Genomic DNA, 26,625 nt, shown 5'->3' with positions numbered 1-26,625 from the left:
AAATAAAGTGGTATGCTTGGCTGATCACTCAATTTTCCAAGACACAACTACAGCAATGAATCAAGAGCATATTATTGAAAATGTGCCTCTGTGAACACAGTATTGCAGTGGTCTACAGACCACAGATGTACAAGGAGTTTTCTATTATGTCAATATGACATGCTACAGGTTTAATCTGTTGCCTGTAATTCTCTTGGATATCTGTAAGAAAAGTCATTATAAATGAATCTGCTTTGATACAAAGCTGATGTGTTGCTGATGCTATTCATTTCTTAAATTGTGTGATTGAAACAGAATAATCAACAGAAAAAAGCAGTACTAGAAATAGAAGCCACAAATCCTGATTCATTATATTTTGGCTGAGACCTTCTTTTTATAATGCTGCAATAAGAATGTACTGACTGAGTGAAGACCATCCCAGCTTTGTCATTTAGAATACAGTAAATGAATAGCTGCTAAGAGAAAGTCAGTGAGTATTGACCGATATGACTCATCTTATGGCCAGCTGCATATTATTCATCATTAGTGAGGAGATGGATAGAGCGAGATAAGAAAAAAGAAAATCAAAATACATGAAGAGTGCTTCAACTAACAAATCAGTGTGTGTGTATGTGTGTGTGTTTATTTGAGAGATTGAGTGAACAAACACAGACCTTGCTGAGGATGTAGATGACATCTCCCCTCTGGAAGGCCAACTCATCGGGTCTATCAGCTTCGCAGTCCCACAAGCCTTGGTAATAATTAGCATAATCCGAAGACGCTTTATTTAAAACACAGAGATAAAAAAATTATATTTTTTTTGTCAATTTATAGAATCTCTCTATCTATGCACACAATCTACTTACCAGTCTTTTCACTCCACTCTTCAGCATTGTCAGTATTTTCATCATCTGAAAAAGACAGCGGGTCAAAGGTTATAGAAATACAGGACAAGTACTGCTGCTAAGCTTTAAATATTCATTAATCTTTTGGCACCAGTCTACTGCAGCTATAATGCTACATCTTCCTTGCAAATTCAACTTCTGGAACAACTTTGTATACCTCTGAACTTTCATAAGTATATTAAACAATATCTGCAGTGATGGCAGAACAGCTAGCTCCTGTTTGATTTATAGGGGAGGTGCCAGGCCGGGTTAGATGGCTAGTGTGTTTCAGGCAGACAGGCATTGATTCTGGGCGTGGCACCTCTAGGTCTATGAGGTGACAGTGATAGCCCAGCTTTCTGTCTCCCACATCCATCCTCACGCTGTCAGCCTGCCGATAAAACCACCGACCAGCAACCCTATACTTCCCACAGCACAAGCTTGCCCTGAGCTTCCAGGAACAGCATGAGGAAAAAAACCTGTAAAGCTAAAGTAGCCTTTTACCATTTGCGCAAGTGCAAAACTTATATCTAAAATGTATTGGAATCTGTTGCACTAACCTTAATAAAAAAAAAATAATAACAATTGAGAGATCAAAATAAGCTATTTCAAAGCGTAAACTGACATGTGCATTCTGAATCTAAAACATTTGGCAGTTAAAATCTAATTTTCTGATTAATTTCCGGGATAATGCTGAAGCATTAATGAGGAATACAGATATATATACACTACCATTCTAATGTTTGTGGTCAAAATGTTTTTGAAAGAAGTCTCTTATGCTCACCAAGGCTTCAATCATTTGATCAAAAATACAGTAAAACTGTAGTATTGTGAAATATTATAACAATTAATAATAACCATTTTCTATTTTAAAATATTATAAAATAAAATTCATTCCTGTGATGGCAAAGCTAAATTTTCAGCAGCCATTACTTTAATCTTTAGCGTCACATAATCCTTCAGAAATCATTCTAATATGCTAATTTGGTGGGGAGGAAATATTTCTTCTTGTTATTAACGTTAATATTTTTGTGGAAACCATGATATATTTTTTCAGGATTCTTTCATGAAAAGAAAGTCTAAAAGCACAGCATTTATTTAAAAAGGACATTTTTTATGACCATATAAATGTCTTTACAGTCATTTTCAAATATTTTAATGCATCCTTGGTGAATACAAGTATAATTGTTTTTTTTTTTAATCTTACTGACCACAAACATATGAACGGTTGCATACACAATTACATACACATTATTTTCTTAACAGATTAGTTAATATATGAGACAATGTCATAAAAGACCTGCTCAGCACTTTTCCAAACTGAAAATCTGAGAGGCATAAGAAAATGAGAGAGAGATGAATGAAGGACAGAAAAGTGAGAGAGGTGGTCACTCGATCCGCCATATGTGGCCAGCTCAGCTGCCCAGCACACATGGCAAAGTAAGGTGAAAATGACAGCACTCCAGAGTGATATATTTCTCCTCAGAGAACTCATTAAGTCCTCCGAGGGTCCTGCTGTCACTTTGGGTGACCGGATCTTGATGTATTTGCTCTTATTGATGGTGTTCAACACTGTAGGGTTGATGGTGACAACCTCAGTTACTTTGCTCCAAAATCCCATCAAAAACTGATGTCAGTGTTTTAAGATAGCGATCAGGGTAAACAAATTCACAGTTGTGTAAGTTTAGCTATCAGGATAATCCAATATTTAACTCTGCTGTGTTAAAAGGGCCAATCAATGAGATACATTGTTTTGTTTTTCTGTACCTGGAAGCACTTCATAAATGTCCTCTTCATCCTCTTCATCTTCTTCTTCATCTTCTTGAGTCCCTGCTCGTTCATTCCATTCCTTGTGGCTGCTTTGGGGGGTTTGTCCCAGACTCGGGGTTGTAACTGGAGCAGATGCTGGCCCAGGACGTGGTGGTGGTGGTGTGGTAGCTCGTTCGATGTCATCATATGTCTCTTCCTCTTCTTCCGCCTCCTCTTCCTCATCATCGTCAAAGGGGATGAAGTTAGAGCTCAGATCTGGAGAGAAGCCATAAAACAAACATTAACACCTAAATAAAGAAAATGACAGCACACAAATTATATGCATTCCTTGTTCATGCAAACATACTTGGCAGTAAATCTCATTCTGATTAAGTTAAACAATCTACATGTGATATCTCAAAAGTCTGAGACCACTAGTGAAAATGCTTCTATTGTAATCAAAAATTCAGTAAAAACAGTAATATTGTGAAATAGTATTACAAGTTAAAATAACTGTTTTCAATTGAATATATTTTTAAATGTAATGTATTCCTATGATGGCAAAGCTGAATTTTCCTCCAGTGTCACATGTCACCCTCCAGATAATGGAGAGAAACCATAAACGCAAACATTAACACCTAATAATGAAAACGACAGCAGACAAATAGCCGATCTACACTCGGTTGGTTCCCAAAAGTCTGAGACCACTAGTGACTATTTTGCAATTTTCTAATTTAATGCTCTTTATTACAAATTACATTACCAGCATAATTTAATTTAAATGAAAAGCTGAATTAATAACATGATTTTCATATTTTCATAGCCTTTTCTTCCTGATTTTTCACATTAACTCTACACATTTGCACTGATGATCATGTGATCCAGCACGATTTGAGAATACTCAGTGTCACAAATTTGCTTTGTCAATAAGTGGTACATAAAGAGTAAAAAAAAATCAAATATTGAAATAATTAAACTTTTTTTAAAATCCAAAATCATTAAAATATTGTTTGTTTCATTGTGTTCCAACATTTTTGGTCCTCGTTGTAGCTTTGAAGAGTTTATAAAAAATAATACCAGAAATGTAACTGTGCAGAAATCTGGAGAAAAAAAAAGAAGTGTTAAATTTGACATTTATTACAGTGCTAATACTAAATGACACTTGTGCCATTTGGCTGTATGTACATGTGCGAAGGGGGGTGGGGTGGGAGAAAACTATCTCAGGAGTGTCCATTACTTCCCGCAAATCAGAGGGCCGCATTGAGCCCACTTTAGAGTGGCGAGGTTGCCTCAGATCTGTCTCAGATGAAGTGAGGGCCTGATTGCAGGTGACTGAGCTCTGTAACACAGGCTATCATATCCTCACTGCCTCAATGCCAAGCAGGACCAGATCGATGCACCTAAAGGATGACCGGGCAAATCCCAATCAATTTCCTGTAAAGAGCGCTGTGCTACGGGGAAGAGGAGGCAGCCTGAAGCACGTTGGACTCAGAAGCTCAGTGACGTGCTGCATGAGGAGGTCTAGACCCTATCTTATTGGCTGAGCCAGAAAGAAAGTTATTGGTATGCCTTTTTTTATATATATAAAAAACTGCCCTTTTCACCTCAAGATGATCACCATGGTGCTTGGATCAAGTCAGATGCATTCAGCATAATATATGTTATGTATTCTAATAAAAATGTATTTCATATCTCACATACCCTTAAGAACAAAATTGATCTGGTCCACCCATTCCCTGGCCTCACGGGGACCGCTGGCAGTGAACTGCAAAGAGAAACTATCATCGTTGATTTGGAGGCTATTCTCATTCTTCATTGTAATGACAGCAAGATAACTGAACACAGCTACAGAAATCAGCAATGTGAGTGTGTTGAACCTGGTAAGAACGTCTTCCAGGAGCACTCATCTCGAAGCATGAATTCTTCTTGGAGTCCTTGCGTAAGCTGGGCACGAGCTCTGCACTGTAGCCATTGATATAAAAAGAGCCCTTCTGCTGCTTGTCTGAATTTAGAAGACAAAATCCAAGTTTCTCAATATCTCTGTCTTTGAAGTTCATGAAAAGACTTGTATACATGCTTAAATGGGGTGGGACTCACCTTTCTCACTCCCGAAGTAATAAAATATGGTGTTGTTCAGAACACACCATCGCTTTTGCCATTCCATGCTGAAGAAACTGTGATCTGAAAAAAGACAAAGATTAGAAATGCTTGTGGATTTTATGTGACTTTTGATGCTATGATTTCAAAGATTCCTACCACGTCTTTTTTTCTCCAGGTAGCCTTGCTTTAGAATGTTACTCAGGTCCTGTGGAGCCACCAGAGGGATCTCTTCAAAAACTGTATATCAGAAATCAAGGGAAATCATGTGAAATAATGTGGTAATGTGACACATAAGAAATATAAAATGAGTAACACATTTACTCTAACATGGAATAGAACACTTATGCTTAAAACTAATAATTTATATATAAAAACATACAACCATTCAAAATGTTGTGTTCAATAAGATTTTTTCAACAGACTTATTTTGACTTATGCTCACCAAGGCTGAATTATTTGAAAAATATAGTAAAAAACAGTACTTTTGTGAAATATTGTTAAAGTTATAAATAACTGTTTTCTATTGGCACAGCTGAATTTTCAGTGGCTGTTACTGCAGTCTTCAGTGTGACATGATCCTTCAGAAATCATTCTAATATGCTGATTTGGTGCTTTAGAAAGTAAAAAAAAAACTGTTTTTAAACAGTTTAAGTATTTACTGTCACTTCTGGTCAATTTAATGAATCTTTGCTTAATTAGAGAAGTCATTTCTTTAAAAATAAAATTTTACTGACCCCAAACTTTTGATATATATATATATATATATATAGAGAGAGAGAGAGAGAGAGAGAGAGAGAGAGGTGTAGATGATGCACAAACATGTACCCTTGAGCTTTTGCACCCCTAAAATGACGATTTTTACCTGTCATTATAAGGTGGTCTAGGTTTAGGGAAGAGGGGGCCCACCCATAAAAAATTATCCCAGGCCCCTGATGGGACTGCTAATATGATGACAACTGTAATAAGAATATATCAAAATATGTTGCAGGGCTTGCTGCACTTTAATCTGCACCCACGCACCTATTTTTAGCATGTTTTCTAGGGCATATTAGAGTGGCAGCGCAGGCGAACAATTTGCTGCAAACAGGGAAGCGAGACACAAATCCTCACCCTTGCGATCCAGCAACTTCAAACCTCAAGAGCTAAAAGAGAGCGTAGGCGACAGGTGGGCCTCTGGGCATGCTACCAGACTTATTTAAAACTCATTTAGACACGAGCAGATGCTTCCTTCCCTGCACGCTGATGTTGATCTCTGTGGTATCTCTTCTCTTTGAGCTAAGGCTGCAATTCGATTGCATAAAACAGACAGTGTAATGCAGTCAACTGTGCAGTCGTCTCAAGAGGGCTGTCTTGAACTTGTCATTGGGAAAAAAAATGTCAAAAGAACAATGATAAACGCAGCTGTGATGTGTGCAATGGATATAACAGCTTGGAGAGTCTAATACCTCTATAAATAAGACTCAGCTCATCAAACACACCCAGCCTGTGTGACATCACCACTGAGCTCTGTAGCCCGCCATGCTATGTGTCTAGTTTATCAGACAGATGACCATCTTGCAGAGGAGCCCTTTGACCCTCACTCACATTCACAAACACACATGAGCCTTTTCCGTACACACGGTCACATCTACGTCGTCATAAATACAACTGAACTACACACTGTTTGTCAAGGGTAAGTTGATGTATCATCAAAAAAAACGGAGGCCTCGGTCCAGCCACTTCTCTGTTCATTTTTCTCTTTGTGTGCTTTCGTCCCGACGCCTTTTACTCCCCTCATCCATCCACATCCCCCTCTTTTCATTTATCTAAAAGGTCAAGCCCCAGTAATAGTTCAGAAGAAACAGAATAAACAGAAGAAATGTGAGATTGGCGTACAATTAACCGTGTCTCTAATCTTCACACACCTACTGACAACCTTCTTCCTCAGGCTATGCTGTCTGACCCTATGGTGCGGTCAGAGACTTAAGCAATGGTGAATGGTGAATTTGTGTTCAGTCATTCTTCACAACCTACGACCTGCCTTTCTGAGGAAACCAAACAGTGGGCGTTTCTAGCCAGTCACTATATTCGTGAATCTTCCACAGGGTAGCAGTGTAACCAAACATTTCACCTACAGAAATGGCATGTTTTTCTATTCTGAACTGTCTCCAAGGAAACCGAAGATTCTGATTGGCCGAACAAACGCAACATTTAACTTCAGCCATTTCCTTCAAACCAATCAGAGCTTGATATATTTAAAGCCACAGAGGACAAAAAGCTGCCAAAAAATGCAAGGGGGGAAAAAATCAAGAGCCCGAACTATATTATATTCCTGCCTGTTTTTACATTGTCCGTTCTCTTAGATTCTACATGTTTTTAAAAACATGCACATTTGAAACCATCATAAACAAAATCATTTACCTCTGGTTAACAATTAAAGTGACATAAAAAATGCACGTAGCACCGGTCTTGAGGATTTTCATTTCGCCTATAAATTGCATTTTTAATTATTCAGAGCAGTGAGGTTTCTTAATTCTCAGCCCTTGCATTCTCCCTCCTTAATTAGCATAAAGCCAATCATTTCCTTTTAAACGCGCTGTGGATGTTTATGAATATTTCAGTGTGTTACATCACCATCATTCTCAGAGGCTTTGTGCTGCTAGGCCTTTTCCAACTTCATTTATTTTGTTTTCTCATGTTGTTCGTTACCGACATCAATTATTATGAAGTATTCAAAGGAAAAAAATGGAGCATCAAAATGTATCAAAAGAAAAGCATACATCAGAGTACTTATATACTTAGTTTTCACTAAGTAAACGTCCAATTCCAAGCTTGATTTTTGTCAGTAACTCATGACAAGAGGCACACAAAAACGAGGAGATGTGGGGAGAGGAGAAAGGGAGCGACACAAAGCTAATGACTTTCCTCCAGGCGCTCTCCGCGGCTGCTTAGACGCTTTGTGGTGATGCATGGCACGGCCTCTGCGATGTGGCAGGACGAGATTGGTGGAGTGAGGCATTGAGCGTGCCACGCAGAGGGACGTTCATCAGTGCCACAGCAGCAGGAAAGCGGGGACTGATGCCACGAGTGGAGCTCGGCGGGATACAGGAGAACCAAGACATGGCTGGCCCAGCCTCCCTCCCCCTTCTTCTGCAACATTGAGGTAGGCACAGCTCCAGGTCACACTACTCCTATCACTCCGCAGCACACTGCCTGCCACCACCAATGGGCTGCTGTGTTTACCCCTCCAGACTCCTTCTTCAGAAAATCCTTTTGTAACAATGACATCGAAAAATTTGACAGCGAGAGCTGCAAGTCTCAAGTGAGTGCCGAACAAACAACCTCATATACTATTTAATTAATTACTGTTAATCATAAGCTCATATCAGGTATTCATATCGGATAATAAAGCTGGGCTCTGTGGATATTTTTATATCCTCACCAACATGCATAATACTGCGCTCAGAGGTGATGTTATGAGCACAGCAGGTGATCCAACTATAAAAATCTGATTGATGCTGTAATGATCCGGGGAAGTTAATGTAAAACACCATTAAATAGCATCACAGCTGAGTGGCTATGAGTCAATGACAGGGAACAGTCAGCTGTGACAGATGCAAAGGTCCGTCAATGACATAAATGAGGCTAAATTTATTTTTTTTATACATTTAAGTATGTTTTCTTACATTTCTTAAAATGACAAATGTCAGATACCCAAAATGTTCCATTAAATATAGTGTTTTTGCAAGTCTCTCTCTTCTCTGTATATCTGTTTATGGCATTTTAATTATTCAAATGCACATAATAGATCAAATTATTAAATATCTAGGGAAGATTGCATGACTTCATTACAGGTATACCTTGACATTACCGAATGCAACCCTGCGACACAATGCAATGATTTACTGTAGATTCACAAAATTCAAGACCACTAACATATTTACACTATTGGCTAAATGAGTCCATGAAAAATTACTAACCAATCATGTGATCACATTTGCATACTGAAGCATTCTGTTATAATGAACCACATTTTACAAATAGGGATACACTGAATTCTCAATAAAGATAAGCGGATAATTATTTTCATATTGTGGCTGATATCCGTTAACTGGCTGATTTTAAAATTTTATACTAATTTGTCTAAATAAATTTTGTCTAAATAAATTTTAAAAGAACACACAATTTTTTTAATGTACAGTATGAAAATTAATATTATTTTTGATGATATTTAAGTGTTTTATTAAGTTATTAGCATGTACATTAAACATATACACATATACAATACTGATAAATGAAAGAAAACTATATTAAGCAATAAGCCAAAAAACATGAAGATGCCTGCATATACAGCATACTGTATAAACAGTGCAAGAAATCTGCATCAGATCAATGCCCTATCCATGTCTTCTAGTTACACGGCGTGTGCACGGGACACACGGGCCTGCGGCTGACCTCGGCATGAACCTCAGAGATGAGGTGAAACAGAAGGCACGAGGGTCCCTGGGGGGCTGACGGGAGAGGCAGGGGAGGAATGCTGATCAGGGAGAGATGGAGAGACCGGAATTACTGCGCTCTCCTGTACAGCACTTGATTAGAAAAAAGGAGCACTCTGAGCATCCTTAACCCCTCTGTACAGCACTCCAATACACAAACTGCATACAGAGAACAACAAATTGACACATTTTTCCTCATTAAAAGCAAAGGCAGTGGCTTCTGTGCGATGCCTGCACATAGCAAACATTAGGAGGGTGAGAAAAAAAAGAGGGAATGGCATTAGGGAGGGGGAGCAAAAGACTGAGAGCGAGAGATCCCTAGGTGAATGGCTCAATTGAACATCACCTCTCTAAATTGTCCTTAACAAGAACTGATTCGATTTGAATGAAAAGGATCTGTTATTCACAACATGAGACCTGAAATCATGCAGCCCCTGAACAGTTTTGCAGTATTACTTATTGTTTACAAGATTCCAGGATGGACCTTTAGCCAGCCTCTGTTTAAAAGCGAAATCGTGGGCTTCACACATGATGTGGGAAACCATTTAGCATGCTTTAGTGCCACAACATTGTTCCTTTACTGGCGAGCTGCACCGTACAAGAGGAAAATTTATAGTCTGGCAATGAGCAGGGAAAGCAAAGGGGGTCCTCCGCTGAGAGACCGGAGCTCTATAAATTTTACCCCCATATATTATGACATCCATTCAAAAGTTTAACTGCAAATACTATAATCCTGAGATGGCAGAGAGGGGGACTGTGGTGCGACAGCCAGAGGAGATATGACTCGCAAGCAGTGTCATCATCACACACGGCTGCGAAGAAAAATGAGTTTGCCGAGATGTGGAAATATACTTAAAATATTGGAGCTGAGGCATGAGAAAGCTTGGAATTCGGTGCTGTCGGCTATAGCCAATTCACAAAGAAAACAACTAACTAGACATGAATATACAATAAAAAAGAGTTTGTGTTTATTTCAACAAGAATTATGAGCAGGTTCCTATTTTCTTTTTTTATATATAATAAATGCTACAAAAAGTTTTAAAAAATATATAAAAGGATTTTTTTTTACTAAACTAAAAATTACTGGATATACAGATCTTCATCTAATACCTTTGTATTTAACAAAATTAAGATAAAAACAGATTAAAGGTTTTAATTAAACTATTTACATTAGACAACATTGTGGCATTAAATGTTTTGGAGTGTATAAATCAGGAAAGCAATTGTTTTTATTTAATTCTTTTTCAATATAGCATTCCATTGCAGCTGCTGTATCTGTTAGCCATTCAATATCATTTTGGATCCATTTACAAGACACACTGTCACAAGCGAATGTTTTAAATGTGGGGAAAAAAGTCCTATAAGACATTCCTATAAGAGAAGAAAAGAGGGTTGAGATGGGGAGTGTTGTATTTCGGAATGAATTATAAAAACATCAGTTTAACCAATTAGAGAGTAACTTCAGTGCTAAATGATATGCCCACCACCCTCCTGAGGTGACAGTGCAAGTTGTAAGTCTGTACAAATATAAGGGATTTACAGGACAAAAAAAATAAAAAATAGGTAAGGAAGTATAATTTCTTACAACTCCAATGATTTATTGATGCTAAATAACAAAACTGGTATCATATCAGCAGGTAACTTTGTTTCATTTAAAATATAATATCACACACAGCTTTTTGTCTATATGTTTAAAAAATAGGCCTATATAAAAATATATAAATATCATGGCTAACCAGAATGGTTTGTAACTTTACACTCGCCTATTTCAACTGGACCCACAAAGACTGCACAGAATAGGACAACAGGCTACATTTATCACACTGCCTGTTTTGTTACAACTGCATCACTGTTTTTTTGCATTTCTTCTACATTTGTTTCCAATTTTATATGCTAAATAAAATGTAAATATTACTTGTGTAGCATAACAATAATAAAATAAAATAAAAATCCATCTTTTCCTGTACTTGACATTAATGTTAAATTAAAATATTTTATAATACTTCCTGATCTCCCTATTGCAGCTATCGATTTATTCATTTTGAATTACATAAGTCCAGATGATCATTTCGACGGTAAAAAATAACAAAATCATAAAAGTCTGTATAGAATAGCCTACTATTGGACAATTGCGCAGTTTTACGTCTCTTATCTGTTTGTTCGTTATTTTCTCTTTGAACAGTTTTGATACAAGAGCGATGAAATATGCCAGCGGACACGTGTCGACTGTCTGTGGACGGCAAATCAAGATGCATGATATCGAGCATCGATCACACGAGGAATGCAGCACGGTCGTAAAGTTTGACGTGTTTGTTAGCGCTCACATTCATGTGTGCCACACAGGTATTTATGACCGTCTGATAAACTCCAGAAAACTGCTATTGTGGGTCTGGTTTATTTAACTGAGAATGAGTGAGAGAAAATCATCAGATTCGCTTTTCAGAAAAAGATTCGATATTAGCCTACTAAGCGATAGCCTAAAAGTGTAGTTTAGTATTTATAAAACGTGTAAATATCAGCAGAATTGCTTTAGTTTTGGGAAAATGGCAAAAGATTAAAAAGTCCACCAGGTGGCGCGTGTTAAGTGAAAGTGAATGGTGTTCTCTGAAGAAACCTGAACTTAGACTGTTCTAAAATTATTCAATCTAAAATAAGGATGGCAAACGTAAAAACAGAATCCAACATAAGATGACAACAAATAAAAAAATAATAGCCTAATTAAACGACATCCTAACAGTAGGTAGTCTTCTAACATTTCTGTTTCTCACAAATGTTTATATTTAGTGTGTTTATGGCTTGTATGATATATATCGATTTTTTTTTCAGGTTTTAACAAATCCCTAGTTGTATTTATTTTTGGTAGGCCTATAACTATTGTAGACACGTTCACATTAAAACGATTTTTAATTTAATCATTCATTCTACCATAAACAATCAATAAACTTTAACTCAAGATCGTGTTATATTCAATTCTACTGATCACCGGGAATGTTTCGACCTGTGCAAAAATCAGACATCACAAAATAGCCTATTATTTTATTTCAGTATGTAAATCGAATTAAATAGGCTAATCCATTGATAAATAGCCTACATAGCATATAGGCCCATATTAGGCTAAATTAAATGCTATATATTATTACACATAAATTGAGAATTTAGGTTCTCAAAATAATTAATTTTATGCCAGAAAAAAAAAAAAACATCAGTGACGTTATTTACTGCATTCTTTATAACTATTGCTCTGTTAAACAACTTTTGTTTCCACATAACAGGCTAATTTAAAAAATAGCCTACATTTACTATACCTTTTCCGAATGTTATATTTTTAGGCCTAGCCTATATGATTTTCGAATTCTCTTATTTTTGAGAAATTCGTTTAGAGTTAAATAAGCTGTTTCAATGGGTATAGGCCCGTGTACATATCAGAATAATATTCAATAACCAAAACTTACAATTCACATTCGAAAAATGTTCTAAATACCTTTATAGTAATTTGCCTGTAAATGTTGTCTTTGTGGAGCAGCACGCGCAGTATTGCCTATATAGGTGCAGCACGTAAAGACCCGCGCGTGTCCTTAAGTAAATAAATAGAAACTTCAAAGGCTTCAGCTGTTAAAGGGTAGAACTACAAGAGCCAACAGTTACACATCTGTAATCTTAATCCAGCCATATATGAGCAATGTCCTCTTTATAAAAATAAAACTTGTGCTTAATTTTAAATAATTTATTATATACACAACACAAATCTGGAGACAAATTTCCATCTTATGCTGCTCTTTAAAATTTAGGAGAGCAGGATAAGTTAACTTGAAGTGTTTTTATTGGCTCAAGATGCTTATGGACTGCAGCCAGGCATTGTTGTAACAAAATTCGCTTTTCGGAAAAATCCTCATCTTGTGATAACATCAAGAGGATTTTTTCTGTTGTACATTAGAATCTGTCATATCATGGCCCTGACGGTCATTATGAAAATGATTTGGTTCAGTGGTTACCAATGGTTGTGTTCTATCACACACACACACTGCAGTAATGTGCATGACCAGACCAGAAATCTCCCAAACTTAAATATAGCCTCTCACTCGTGGAGCTCCTTACTCAAATTCAGAACCATATGGGAGGAAAACGCTTTTATGATTATTACATGTTTCAACACTCAATTTAAAACATATGGTAAATTAGGCAATTAGCATAATATTTTCCATTTTGGACAGATAAATTATACCTACACAGGCTGACAAATCATAGGGCAGAAAGACATTTCATGGAAAAACAGTTCGTCTGGTCAGATATGAAAACATTCCAAATTCTGCTGTAGAACAGACCTCAAAGAGTCAGAAACGTCAAATGGATTATGTCAGTAAATATAAAGACAAAAAAAAAAGCTAATGTTCATTTCTAGCAGAAAAACACTCCACAGATGCCCTTGTAAAACACAATCATTTGTAAATATTAAGAATGCAAAAGACCGGTTGCCAAGAGCAAATCTATATTTAGCTAAAACTAAAAAAGACACATAGAAGACATCTGAACGGGACTCCTTCCCTGTGGGTGTACAGGCGGACACACCTACACACGCTTTCATTTGTTTCCCAATGAAAGCATCAGGCCACCTGGGCCTTGCATCGAAACTTCATCAATCTCCAGAAATGGAATCCAGTGGAGAGAAAAATCTAATTCTCATTTGCAAGATGGGTAAGGGAGAGAGAGGAGAGAGAGAAAGAGAGAGAGAGATGGAGGTACCTGGGAAGGCTAACCTCTAGCTGAACCCACAGCATTGAATCGTTTCGCCATTTGTCTGCAATACTGACAGGCTGCAAAGAAGATTAGACACTCAAGGTTGTGACTTCCTATTCTGCTTATTTCATCCCATGCAAATCATGAAAAACTTCCTCTCCTCACCCACGCTAACTTTTACTAGACCGAGACATATTATATCAAACACAGAAGCAATATTTTCCTAACCAATGAAAGAAAATGCATGATGAATATAGTGATGTACGCTCTGTTGACTCATCATTGCACAATGAATAGACTGACAATGATATGACATTAACAGTTGAAAATCTCTTCTGAATGATCAGTATACTGGGCAGGAGGCAAAGTGAGAGCGTGTTTGGGTGAAACAGTGAAATTACAAATGAGCGAGAGATGGAGCAAGAGCAAATATCAGCATTTTCTACAGCACCATAGCCTTCTGAGAGTGAAGTGAACTTTTGAACCCGTATAGCAGAAGCAGCGATGCACTGAGGATGCTCGCGTCTAATATGTGTGAATTTCAATTAATTAATGCAAAGGGAAACAGAGGATGGGAAAACGACAGCGCAGAGGAAAGATGGTGTCATCTTTGCCAAAGTCATTTAACGTGCCCTATGAAGCCTGCCATTGCCATATACTTTACTCTTTCTAACTGCACAAAACCGCATTAGAATATTAATCGCGATTGGAGGAAATTAATGTAGGATTACTAGTAGAATGGATGGAAGCTTTGGGGGGGGGGGTTGAAAACTGTGATCCAAATACTGTCCGAGCCAGTGAAACTTTATTTGAACTGTGCTGTTGCTATAGCAGCTGAGGTCAATAATGTAGACTCAGTTGCCCTAGACAGAGTTCAGACAGGTCACGAAATGACCAGAATAAGACCCAGGGGTCAAAAGTTTACTGTAGGGGAGGAAGAAGCACTCACAGTAAATGTATAAAGTTAAGAGGCTACGTGGATGAATACCAGCTGAAAACGACTCAGACACAGGTCAATTAAGGTGTTTATGATCACATGACTTCACCTCGACCTCGGTGTGGCCACATGCCACTGCATTAGGATAAATTTGACAAGATGAGGCTGCAGGAGAGAGCTCTGCTGAGATCCTTGACAGTAACCGTGATGGGGACGGAAATGAGATTTGCATGTTAGGCTGGTCACTTTAGGTTGCTAAACTAAGGGTTGCTTAATTGCCAAGCTAAAATTCATTTTTCATTGATGCAAGCTCTTTTTGGACTCTCCAGAGATTCATTACAACAATCAATTTCCTAACCAACACAACCATTAATTTAGAGGCTCTAAGATCTTGAGAAAGAAATCAAATTTACATCTTGATGATCTAATTTGCGATAAAGAAACAACTTATCTCTGAATCCTTGGCCTTTCTGATTGGCTTCTCCAGCTTTGCCTGTAGAGCTGTGGTGGGGTAAGATAAGAGGAACGAGAGGGGCTTTTGTTTCTGAACATAAATCAAGTCAGTGCACACAAAGAGCCCAGAGCATGTGCAGCCTTTGATAGGACATGCATTGATATTAGCCTCTTAAACACACACAAACTCCTGTCAGACTGACAAACCATACACCTTTTCTGCTCTATTTGTTATTACTGACATGATTGGTGGGTTGGAGTCTTGTGTGCAATATTTTTATCATTTTAGCAATCACCCCAAGCAAATATCTACTCAGCCCATTCAAAGCGATAAGAATGTTTTTTGTTTGTTTGTTTGTTTGTTTACAACTTTTGCATTTCCTAAACTTGACCTGGCAAAATATCCAACCCACTGTGAGGCTCCCTCTTCCCTGTGCTTCCCATCCTCAGCTGCAGGGCTGCTGTCATCCAGACGAGGCTGCAGGCACGGTGGGGTCAACCGTGCGGTCTGCGGGTGAAACTCAGTTCACATTACCATACAGACAGGGGCCCTGACAATAGAGCACCCATCTGTTCCTGTCAGCTATAACAAATCTAATGTCAAACCTCCCTCTGGAGACAGGGAAGCAGCACTGGCTAAATGAAATAACACTGACTCCACCCATCGACGAGTCAATGGCTGCCTCATCCTCCAGTCAGGTTCGAGCACAAGCAGACACAGTCAATTTCCCTTCCTCACACAGGCGAGCATGTGACATCACGGAGCGAGTAACGGTGCAAGCATTGAATGCCTGAACTATATTTACCCTCCACTACAATAGGGTAAATTTGAAAATATCAGCATGCAAGGACACCAGCTCATTCATATCACATATGCATTTTGTTTTTCATTCACTTGAGCTAAGCAAAAAAAGGTGCTCTCAGCATGGAGCGTCCTTATTGAATAAAAAGCAAATGAGAAAACAAACTAAATCCGAATTGCTGGAAAATGTGCACATTTGAATCTTAATCTTCATGATTACATTCCTCTCTCTAATTTCATATGCTCCGAAATCCTCTCCCGCTCAAATTCCAAATGTCCTCTCATAGGGTTTGATGTGAGATTCCCAAATAGTGAACTAAACATGAACCCTGAACTGCACTTGCCCTTGCTGGTCATTATCTTTATTGAAAGAGCGACATGATGCGAATCTTCTTCGAGTTACTCTTCTTTGAGTTATATGCCTTTTCCGGCAAAGAAGCGAATCAAAAGAGCACATCCAGGTTTGACCCCTTTTGTTGCTAAATTACAAACAACATATAAAATAAATGGAACGATGGAGTATTCATTTTTACCAGGGTGGTGAGAAGTTTCGTGTCAGTGAACAAGGCGGCGTATTCAAGATAAAAACAATAATTTATGGTTTTCACAAATGGCAGTTGTGTAGATATTTTTTTTCTGTTCAATCTGGAAAACTGTTAAAAGAAGAAAATAGTTCTATGAAGTAAAAATCTAGCAAAAAAAAGAGAGGATTACAGTATCATCTCTGAGCTGGTCGCTACGGATCAATGCTATTGACTTGAATGGCCCTTAATTATTTTCTTTTAGCTCTTTTCTGCAAAGCTGCAGGCTTTTGATCCCTCTTAGAAAACTGTCAGTTGTATGATGAGTGATAAAGACGAGAAAATGGATAAAACGCCCCTCAGGTACAGGGTTGGGTTTCAAGACCAGCTGGTTACAGAGGAGCCGGGGATGATCAGTCACAGATCTGGCCCGAAGCAACAGCAAACTGCCCACATTAGTAAAATAAACAATTAACAAAAACAAAAAAAAAACAGATTTTGACGAGCCATTTTCAATCTGCAGTACATCCTGTTTTTCTCTCTCTTTAAACTTTTAATTTTTTTCCAGTTTGCATTTTTCAAATTGTAGTAGGCTATACACATGTAAATATACTTGCTGTCAGAAGGACAAGAAAGCTAACATTTAGACACCATTGTTAAACACAAGCAAACATGCCATAGCTTAACCCCAAGAACCTCAGCAGCACACATGCCCAAACATCCAGCTCGCCTGCCACTAGAGGGAGTTCTTCATCTCTTTTGTATGGAGGGTAAAGACCACCCTCCCATTCCCCCTCCACACACTCCTCAATGCCAGCAGCAGAGTTGTGGGAATCCACTAGAGGGTGATCTGTTACCAAACACCTCCACTGGGGTATTTCATCACTACCAGTGAAACCCCCACAACAAGAAATGTGCTTAAGATGCTTTAGACAAGTTTCCTGTCTCTACCTATCACAGCTTACATGCATTAGACATATGAGTAAACACACTCATCTGCACAAAGAGTGGCTTGAACTCACGTTCAGAAGCACCTTCCTCCTGGTAGTCAGAGGCCACTGACATATCATCTGAGGGGGCAGAGCGTCCCAGACTGGAGCTGCGGTTGTCATCTGAACTATCCTCAAGATTGGATTCAACTAGGACAAAAAAATAAAAACAAAAAAGCAAGACCTTTATAAAAGTAGAAACTTTGTTGAGTTAATTCGACAGACATACATAAAATGAAAATGCTGTGGGAGGGAAATCGAATCATTTTTGTAAAACGGACTTTTTTTTTCTAAAGAACCATTGTTCCGGGAAAGACAGAATCGCAACGGAAATCTCTGTGGGCAATTAATTAGAATCATGAAACAGCTGTTCACTTACATCTGTGGGGGAATTCTTGTGGGTATCTGCAAAAAAAGAGGATTTAAAAATGCTTTTAGAGAAGAACATTTTGTAATGGATAAAATAACCTTCTAACCAAATGGACTTTGCAATGTTAAAAAAATAAATAAAAAAGGATTACTGTATAATGCTTATAATCAGATATAACCGAGGTTCATAAAAATAGTTTGTATTGTTCCACTGTTTTTCTTAGTCTGGATAAACATTTCTGATCTGCAATGAAAACAGTACTACAAATTCTAAAAGAATCGAAGAGGCGTTAGATTGATAGCAGCTTGGGTATCTGTAAACACATGCATCTGTGAAGCAGTGCACTGCAGCGTTTGCAAATGATGCAATAACAGCTAAGTATTCATGTAACCCAGTGCTGAAAAAAATATGCTTTTTCTCCTTGCAAACACCTTGTTTCAGTACAGCAAACCACAAAACCACTCCAGCTGGCAAGTGCTGTAATTGTGCTCCTTGCTTCTAAAAAGACAACAATAGAAGAACTGTGCAATTTGCTTCCTGTCTGTTTAACTGTTGTGTTTTATTTGTAGTTCAACTGGGAGCACAGATTCTCAAGCTGCAAATTTGCTCCTATAAATTTACTTTTTGTGGTATTCAATGTGCAGTAAAAACAAGGAGGAACAAGTATGTGTCAGCTCTAATAGTCGCACATGAATAAATCATACTTGTGACATCCCTCACCTCTTTTGGATGATATGAAAATTTCGTAGGAGAATTTCCCTGGCCTCTTGAGCAGGATTACTGAGATTCTCATCATGGAGTATCTCAAAAACAAACAGCTCACAGTCTGAAAAAATGAAAAAAGTATAAAAAAGAAAACATCTCAGTAATGTTACATTAGTCTGTTTTGTAAGAAACAAATATGAGCAAACAATAATGAAAAAAATGCCATTGTAAACTGTTTTCGCTCCAGAACTAACATAGTAAACGTGTTAAAACTTTTATGTTGTATTTTAACATGTGGAAAGAGAAAAATCTGATTGTTATGAATATGCAAAGGATTGTTCTATTCATGCAAATTCCATGGAAGCCAGAATGTGCAAATGACAATAAGTCATTCTGTCTGTGTGTCAGAACAGAGATAACATCTCACGATGGCATCATTCATGAAGTAGGCTACCATTTTGTACAAAATGTTTTAGGCTACTCTAGGGTAAACACAGCAAAGCAAAATAATTAAAAGATAAAATAAAACTAATGAAATCATAGTCTGTAGTCAAGGTTAAAGAGCTTAAACCACAGTATGTTTACAATGAATTAGAAAACTAACTCTAACTTGTGAAAGCGCATCAATTGCAGACACTCCCAATTCTTCCGGAAAGAAAAATAAAAGTTTTCTGAATTCTCATTAAAAGTAATTTAGCATGTAATTGAATAACAAGCAATCTTTTAAGTCATAAGTTCACACATTTTTCAAATGTCAAATTTACCTTAATAAAAACAAAATGACCAACTACAATCATACAAAAATAGGCAGGCCCTACATATAAAGCCTATTTTATGCATATTGAAAGAGCACAAAATTCAATCAATAATGAAACAATGGAGAATACCTTTTATTAGCTGTCTGATGTCATCAATGACCGTCCCCATCTCTCTGAGTAAGAATCCAGCAGAAATAAAGGCTAATAAAATATGCTGATGTCAACGACTAAAGGTCAAATAAATTCTGAATGAACTTGTTGGTCACTTGTCATCCCACAGCATGAATGCAAAATGTGAAATAAAAAAGGAATCGAAAGATATCCACACACACATGAACCGGTTCGAGGAGGGAAGAAGAAGAGGAAGTGCGAAGCACATTGTTGTAAAAATGAAACGAGCCTAAAGAGATGAAGGCGAACTACTTGTGACACAATGAAACCAGGCTTAAATTAATGTCGAAATAATTTCAAAAATATTAGGCTACTAGCATACTGAATGTTATTATGTTATATTTTTACACCATCCACCAAGTTAAAATACTATTGAGTAGCCTACACCGTTATCTATTTAATATCATCGCTTTAAGTGTTGACGTTTGCAACGATTTGACAGCAACGGCCGAGATCAAAACGCTGCACTTTTTTAAAATCTCATTATTTGCCCTAACCACTTCTCTTATCATGACTCCACCATCAGCGGTCTAATGTGCAAGTAGTGGCCAAGATATCTCCACTTTGAAAGACTCAAAATGTTTAAAAGAGGTAAAGGCCTACACATTTCTTTTCTAAAATGATCGTTGCTTGGGTCACGTGCGTCTACTGAAATATTACCATTTTATGCAAATGTTTACGACTTCACTCTGTTTTTAAAATGGGACAGCCCTTCGCACATCTGCCCCATGGCAACCAGTAGCTTTGATATTTGTAAGCAACAAATTAAAGTACTTTATAAATCTGAACTGTATGAATTAGTATTAAAGAGTGATGTTGTCACTATAATCTACCTCGCTACCGGGGTGAACCGTGACACTGAAAAAACATTCAAATTTTAATTAATATTATTTAATATTTTCATTGTGATAAGATTTAGCCCTGCAGTTCATTTTTGTTGGTTAAACTGTTGATTGTAAGCTGTATTGTCTTGTATAACAGCACGGTCTGCCCTACACTTCCTCAGTTGAATGACTCTTGTTCATGCAGTGCAGTCTCTCTGGTTCATTTGCATCATATCACAAAATCTTTTGCTTACCTTTCACAATTGTTTGCAAAGTTTCTGGATCAGCAGTTTGATGCTGAGAGAGCACTTAATGCATGTGAAAGACGAAAGACTGCATCACACTGGGGCAGCACAATCTCATCTTTACATTAAAGTTATTACATTAATAACTGAATTTAATCAGAGCAAGGACATTTTATTTCAATTACGTTTAGGGTAATATATATATATATATATAAGAAAAAGAATGAAGAGAAGAAAGAATTAAAGAATTTTAAAAAGATAGTTAAAAGAAAAACATATTTTAACTTTTTACATTTTAAGGAGGCCTCTTTAACAAGGGAGCTTTTATCCCCTAACAGTTTTTTTTTTTTGTCTCAAAATATATATGATAATTTAATGGATTCTCATTAGCTAAATAAGTGTGCAGTCAAAAAAATGATTAGCCTGCATGTTAGATCTAATTTCATCAAAATCATCATTGCACATGATGACTTTATGGTTCATTTTGCATTGCGACAAACAAGTGTATAGGAAAGTACTATTGTGTATTTTCCTGTCATTTAATGTATTTGGAGAAAAAACTAATCAAATGAATCTTTTACCTTATAGGGACCTTTATACAACATACATAGGCCTAACACAACTAACAACTAACACAAGCCTTGCCTTGAAGACCAAATTCTAACAGCCTACTAGATTTTTTATTTATTTATTTTTATGATGATTGCCTATGAAAAAAGTGGTTGCCATGATGGTGTGGTGTTGTGGGATGTTACCAGTTGCTTGGTCGCTTTCTGGCCAGTTCAAAAGAGCTCACTCAAGTCAATAAAATATCACTTTTTCTTATCCCCTTTGGCTTTAGTTTATCCTTCAGTAAAAGTCTATTTTCCACCTTCTAATCCCACCTTTTATCATCCGTCTAGCTGTTTGAAAAAGTAGTTTTACTAACAAATACAAACAAGCCACACAATTTAAGGTGCCATTTTTGCCGATGGCACACAGGGAGAGTTATGTACATAATACTTTGGGTTTTATTTAGTAGGGTTTGGAGTTTGTTTAAAGCGAAATCTACTGTACAGCATCACCGATAATCTGAAAAAAATAAAAAAATAAAAACTGTGGAAGATTTAATTCAATGTGGCTCTAAATGTTAGAGCTCATATTCAATATTTTGTGGTATTTGTCAGTTAGTTAGGTGTAAGACGTTGTGCACAGGTAAAGGTTGGAGGGAGATCATGAAAGAAAAACATCTGAATGTAAAAAGGGGAGCAGAATTCCAAGAAGAGGACATGACCGAATGACCCCTGCGTCACTGTCCCTGCAGCTATGGCCCCGTTGTGAATGTAGATAGAGGAATGAGCGTGGCCCTCCATTCCAGCATGAGCACTGCCTCCTGCCTGCTGGGCACAGCCATATGAAAGGATCTTGCCTTTGTAATCCGCCCAGGATTACACCTCCCAACAATGAACAGCTGAAAGAGCGACAAAGACCCAGTATCAAACACAGGCCTGGGCTGATGAGAGGAACCTGCTATGATCTCTTACCACCAACACTGCCATCAGCGTCTCTCATCTCCCCAAGAGAGCTCTTTTAGCATTCGCCTTCTCCTTTCTTCTGTCCCCTTATCTAGGAACAGAGGCTTTTTTATCTCTGCATTCCTTTTCATTTGCGTTTCACTTGGGGGAGGGGCAGAACTGTCATCTGAGAGTCCCCCCTCAACCTGACAGAAATCACACTCCAACATCACACATCCCTTGAGAGACCAGGGGTCAATATAAAGGCACTGGAACAGTTTCAGAGTTTGTCGTCTTTTCCATTATGAGATTCAATTACTATCAACTGGCTTATAATGCCTTTCCTGTTAAATGGTATGAAAACAGTTCTGGTAGTGCAAAGCCTTGGGCTCATCTCTGTCGCTGGTTTGACCCTTTGAACTCAGCTTCTTGCTGCTAATTAACCTCCATGCCCAAGACACTTCAGGCACTTACAGGCAGCACTTTTAGAAGCTTTTTTTGTGGGTGTTTATGGACCTGTGTGGTAAATTTTTAGATTGGGGGAAAGTACAGTTTGTCAGAGAGTTTCCATGGTATCAGTGTATGTCAACACCCACATGTCAATCATGGTGAACTTAGAGGAACGGTTTTCACTACAGCTCTTGAGTAGAATAAATTCAGTAATTAGTTTTTCTCTTATGCTAATGGATAAATTGTATAGGTCTATTTGAAATTGATGAAATGGATAGTTTTGGGAAACTCTGAGCCAAAAAAGATTGAAATGAGAATTTTTCAGAGAAAACTATTCATTTGCATATGCTTAAAGGGTTAGTTCAAAAAAATGTCATCCTTATGTTGTTCTAAACCTACATGCTTTTCTTATTTTCTGTGGAATTCAAAAAATATATATTTTGGGAAAAAATTCAGGGTTTTTTTTTCCCACACAATGAACATCACTGGGGTCCGATGCTGTTTTGGACTCCACTGACTTTCATTGCATGGTCAAAAAGTTAAAACATTCTCTTTTTTTTCTTTTGTGTTGAAAAGAACAAATAAAGTCATACAGGCTTGGAATAAAATGAAGATGAGTAAATATTGACAGAACTTTCATTTTTGTGTGAACTATCCCTTTTAAACATAATTACAGTCAATATTTTCCTCATGAATCCACAAACACAAACTTTCACATTGCTTAAGTGATTTAACTGTGGAAAGGAAATATATGAATCAAAAATAATATTATGTTAATTTTATTACTGAAATTTGATACTTTTTTGTAGCTTCAGTGTGTCATGCTGCACTCTTTGGGAGCCTTTGAGATTCAGAAGGGGGCGGTTGGTTGTATCAGTATCCACTAATATTCAACCTTCACCACCTTCTAAACGAGACCAGGGAGGCAGTCCATGAGATCTGTTACTGATAAAATGACTGTCAGCTTTCATTTGTCTCCCTCTGGCGCGCACTACTTGCCTCTCTAAATCATATGAGTGACGGAGCACTGGTTACACTTTGCCAAGCTTTAAGATCTCTACAAACAAAACCACATGCAGGATATTTGTCAATTCAATTATGACAAAAACACTGTAGTGTTGGTTTTGAGAGTAACTGGCAATTTTCCAAATCGCCCTTTCTGAGCAGGTGCAATAACTTCACTTCTCTCTTTCATAATCTACTCAGTGTTATTCTATAAAAAAATATTGCACATTTTTGTTTTTACACTGCCTAAGCCAATATCTGTTGGTTGCTTGCTGGCAACAGCCCAGCTTGTGTGCTGCAGGGTTTTTGAAGCTTTCCCTCTCGGTTACTCAGCTAATAAGGCGGTGGACTGATTATATGCCCTCGTGAGGACATGGATACGATTGAGCGAGAGGGGGAGGGTCACACGGGTCTGTGTGGAGAGTGCAAGAGGAAGGCTTCCTGTTCTTCCTGTTTTCACCGAGAGGAGGTGGCTATGCATGTGGCCACTGTCTTATTTGTTGACTGTATGTCTGTGAAAGACAAGAAGACATAAAATGACCCCCCACCCCTGTTTCAAGCCCATGAATAGTGTATACAGTATTCTTTTTATTTCTTTGAGGTCATGCACCCCAGCAGAGTGACATGCTTCAGAGGGACTTGAACAAGACTCAGGAAGTCAAGCCAGGCATTTGATTTGTAAAAGACCCTCTGACAAGCACACCCAGCAGGGAGAGTATATACCTTGCAAGCTTCAGATCTGCCCTAAACATCACCTTAAAAAGTGACCTGAGAGCAAAGGCGGTGTACCTGTCAATATGATTTCTGTCATTGAATTTTAAATATGAAATTTCTTCTGTTTTGCTCATTGCATTTTATTAAGTACTGGAGGTAACTGTTGTTGTTTTTTTAGTTTAATATATTGTGAAATATAATTTATTCATGTGATGGTAACACTTAGTTTTCAGCAGCCATTACTCCAGTCTTCATTGTCACATGATCCTTCATAAATTATTCTAATATGCTGATTTTGTGCTTAAGAAACATTTTTATTATTATCAATGTTGAAAACAGTTGTGGATGGACTTTTTTCAGGATTCAAGATGAACGTAAAGTTAAAAAAGCATTTATTTGAAATAAACATCATTTGTAATATTATAAATGTCTTTATTTCTGATTTCATTTCTTCAAATCTCATCAATTTAATGCATCCTTGCTGAATGAAAGAAATAGTCTTTCAAAAAAAAAAAAAATCTTACTGACCTTAAACTTTTGAATGGTATATGAATATATTGTCCTTGCAGGGAGATTTAAATATCTATATTTTTTTCACAAAATGATCAAATCTATCAAGTGAATTTTGCCAGCAAAGTGATATGCAATACTGTGGCATCATTTATCAGTATGTACAGTGCATCTTTTTTGAAATATTTGCCAATCTTACCTGATGTAATCTTAAAAACAGTCACTCCACTATTTCACAAAATTACCGACTTTCTGATGACTATTGCTGACTGCCTCTTTCACAGATGCACATCTATTTTCTCTCTCCCTGTCTTTCCACACATAGCTTATTTCTTTCCTACATATTACTGTTTGAGAATGCTATTTTTATCTTCTCTTAATTCTCGGGTGTTTCTGGACTGCTCCCCTTGCCCCACATTCTGCAGAGTGAGCCTTTTCTGCACAACGACAACCTGGTGAAAAACAGCCTCCTCCTCCAGGCTGACTGAACATCTGTCTCTGCAGCACTGATGCCCACAGATGGGAGACCCAGTAGGAGCCCAGAGTCACACAACCCAAAAGAGCAAGCAACAAACACAAGATACTTAATATATTTAAGTAAACATGCAACATTGTAGCTTTTTTCCCGTTCTGGCTGACCAACTGATATATTTGAATGGATTTTCCAAACAAATTATCATTTGCATGGCCGTTTCAACATTGATGTTTGTGTCATTATGGCATATTTATGAATTTTCATAGATGGAATGAAATAAAGATGTTTTTAATCAGCAACTTGTGCTTACCACAAGTGTTTGTAATTTTAGTTAGTTGGACTGTCTTGGGATGGATTTAACTAAAATTGCACATACTACAATATACAGTCAAACCAAAAATTATTCAGACACCAGATATAATTTCTGATATTTTTTTTACTAGTGGGTGCAGGACACTATAGTTGAGGATAGCAAAATTAAGTAAACTGTGACATATTATACCCACAAATTCTTCATACAGTGGACTACCAGTAAAATTGATAAACATTTGGGACCAAAAATTAATCAGACACTTTGACCTGACCATGTTTTGCTTAATTGTTATCTGACATCATCAAGATGAATTTATTCTGACACATGTCATATTTTATTACAATTTTCTAAACTATAGCTAATAAACTGTGATTATGTATGAAATGTTGAAGGTGTATGAATACATTTTTTGTTTGTATCTTAAAGCATAAAAGTAAAATTAAATGTATGCAGGTTTGCCATTTTGTCATGATTTCTCCTTTGTATTTAAGTGAAATTGCTCTGTGAAAATTTTCAGTTGAACTAATATTTAAACCTCAATAGCAGTTTCATTTAATTAATTCATTTAAAATGTATTTTACTATCTATTTTTATTAGACATTCAATTCAATTTTCAGTTTATAGTAGATAATTCATTTTGGAGAGAGATAGCACTGTAACTGACCTCTGGGAAGACACCCTTCTCATCCCCTGCTGGACAGGCCCATGGTTTTGTGAATTAATTTAGGCCTGAACTCTGAGTGAACCTGGTCAGTGGAGAGGGTGCTGACAGTGCGTGGCTGTTGGGGCAAATACTGTGCAAACCCAACACCCTGGGTAAATATTGGAGCAGTCCATCAGGTGATCAGGGAAATGAAACAGAGTTGTCAAGCCCTTGCAAACTTTCTAGAAGAATTGAGGCAAATGGAGATAGTATCTAAGGTTAAACACCCCCACCCCACTCCGTAACTGATCACCTCTTCGCATACA

The 26,625-nt window shown here is 37.4% G+C and overlaps 1 protein-coding gene across 1 annotated transcript; it reads right to left on the bottom strand.

Annotated features, from left to right (window-relative positions):
- Window positions 1–408: 408 nt before the first annotated feature.
- Window positions 409–20,267, bottom strand: LOC109058390 (src kinase-associated phosphoprotein 1-like). The gene is made up of 11 exons (XM_042767758.1): window positions 19,586–20,267; window positions 18,714–18,819; window positions 18,003–18,028; window positions 17,657–17,773; window positions 4,869–4,949; window positions 4,710–4,793; window positions 4,490–4,614; window positions 4,314–4,377; window positions 2,631–2,888; window positions 846–890; window positions 409–760 (listed from the first exon to the last, which is right to left on the bottom strand). Exons 1-11 carry the CDS (start codon window positions 19,623–19,625, stop codon window positions 597–599), a joined length of 1,110 nt encoding a protein of 369 aa, XP_042623692.1. The 5' UTR covers window positions 19,626–20,267; the 3' UTR covers window positions 409–596.
- Between the last annotated feature and the right edge of the window lie 6,358 nt (window positions 20,268–26,625).

The sequence above is a fragment of the Cyprinus carpio genome, chromosome A12 (genome assembly GCF_018340385.1).
Source record: "Cyprinus carpio isolate SPL01 chromosome A12, ASM1834038v1, whole genome shotgun sequence".
NCBI classification, from domain to species: Eukaryota; Metazoa; Chordata; class Actinopteri; order Cypriniformes; family Cyprinidae; genus Cyprinus; species Cyprinus carpio.
Note: the sequence above shows the minus strand (reverse complement) of the source record. Positions and strands in the feature narration are given on the sequence as shown.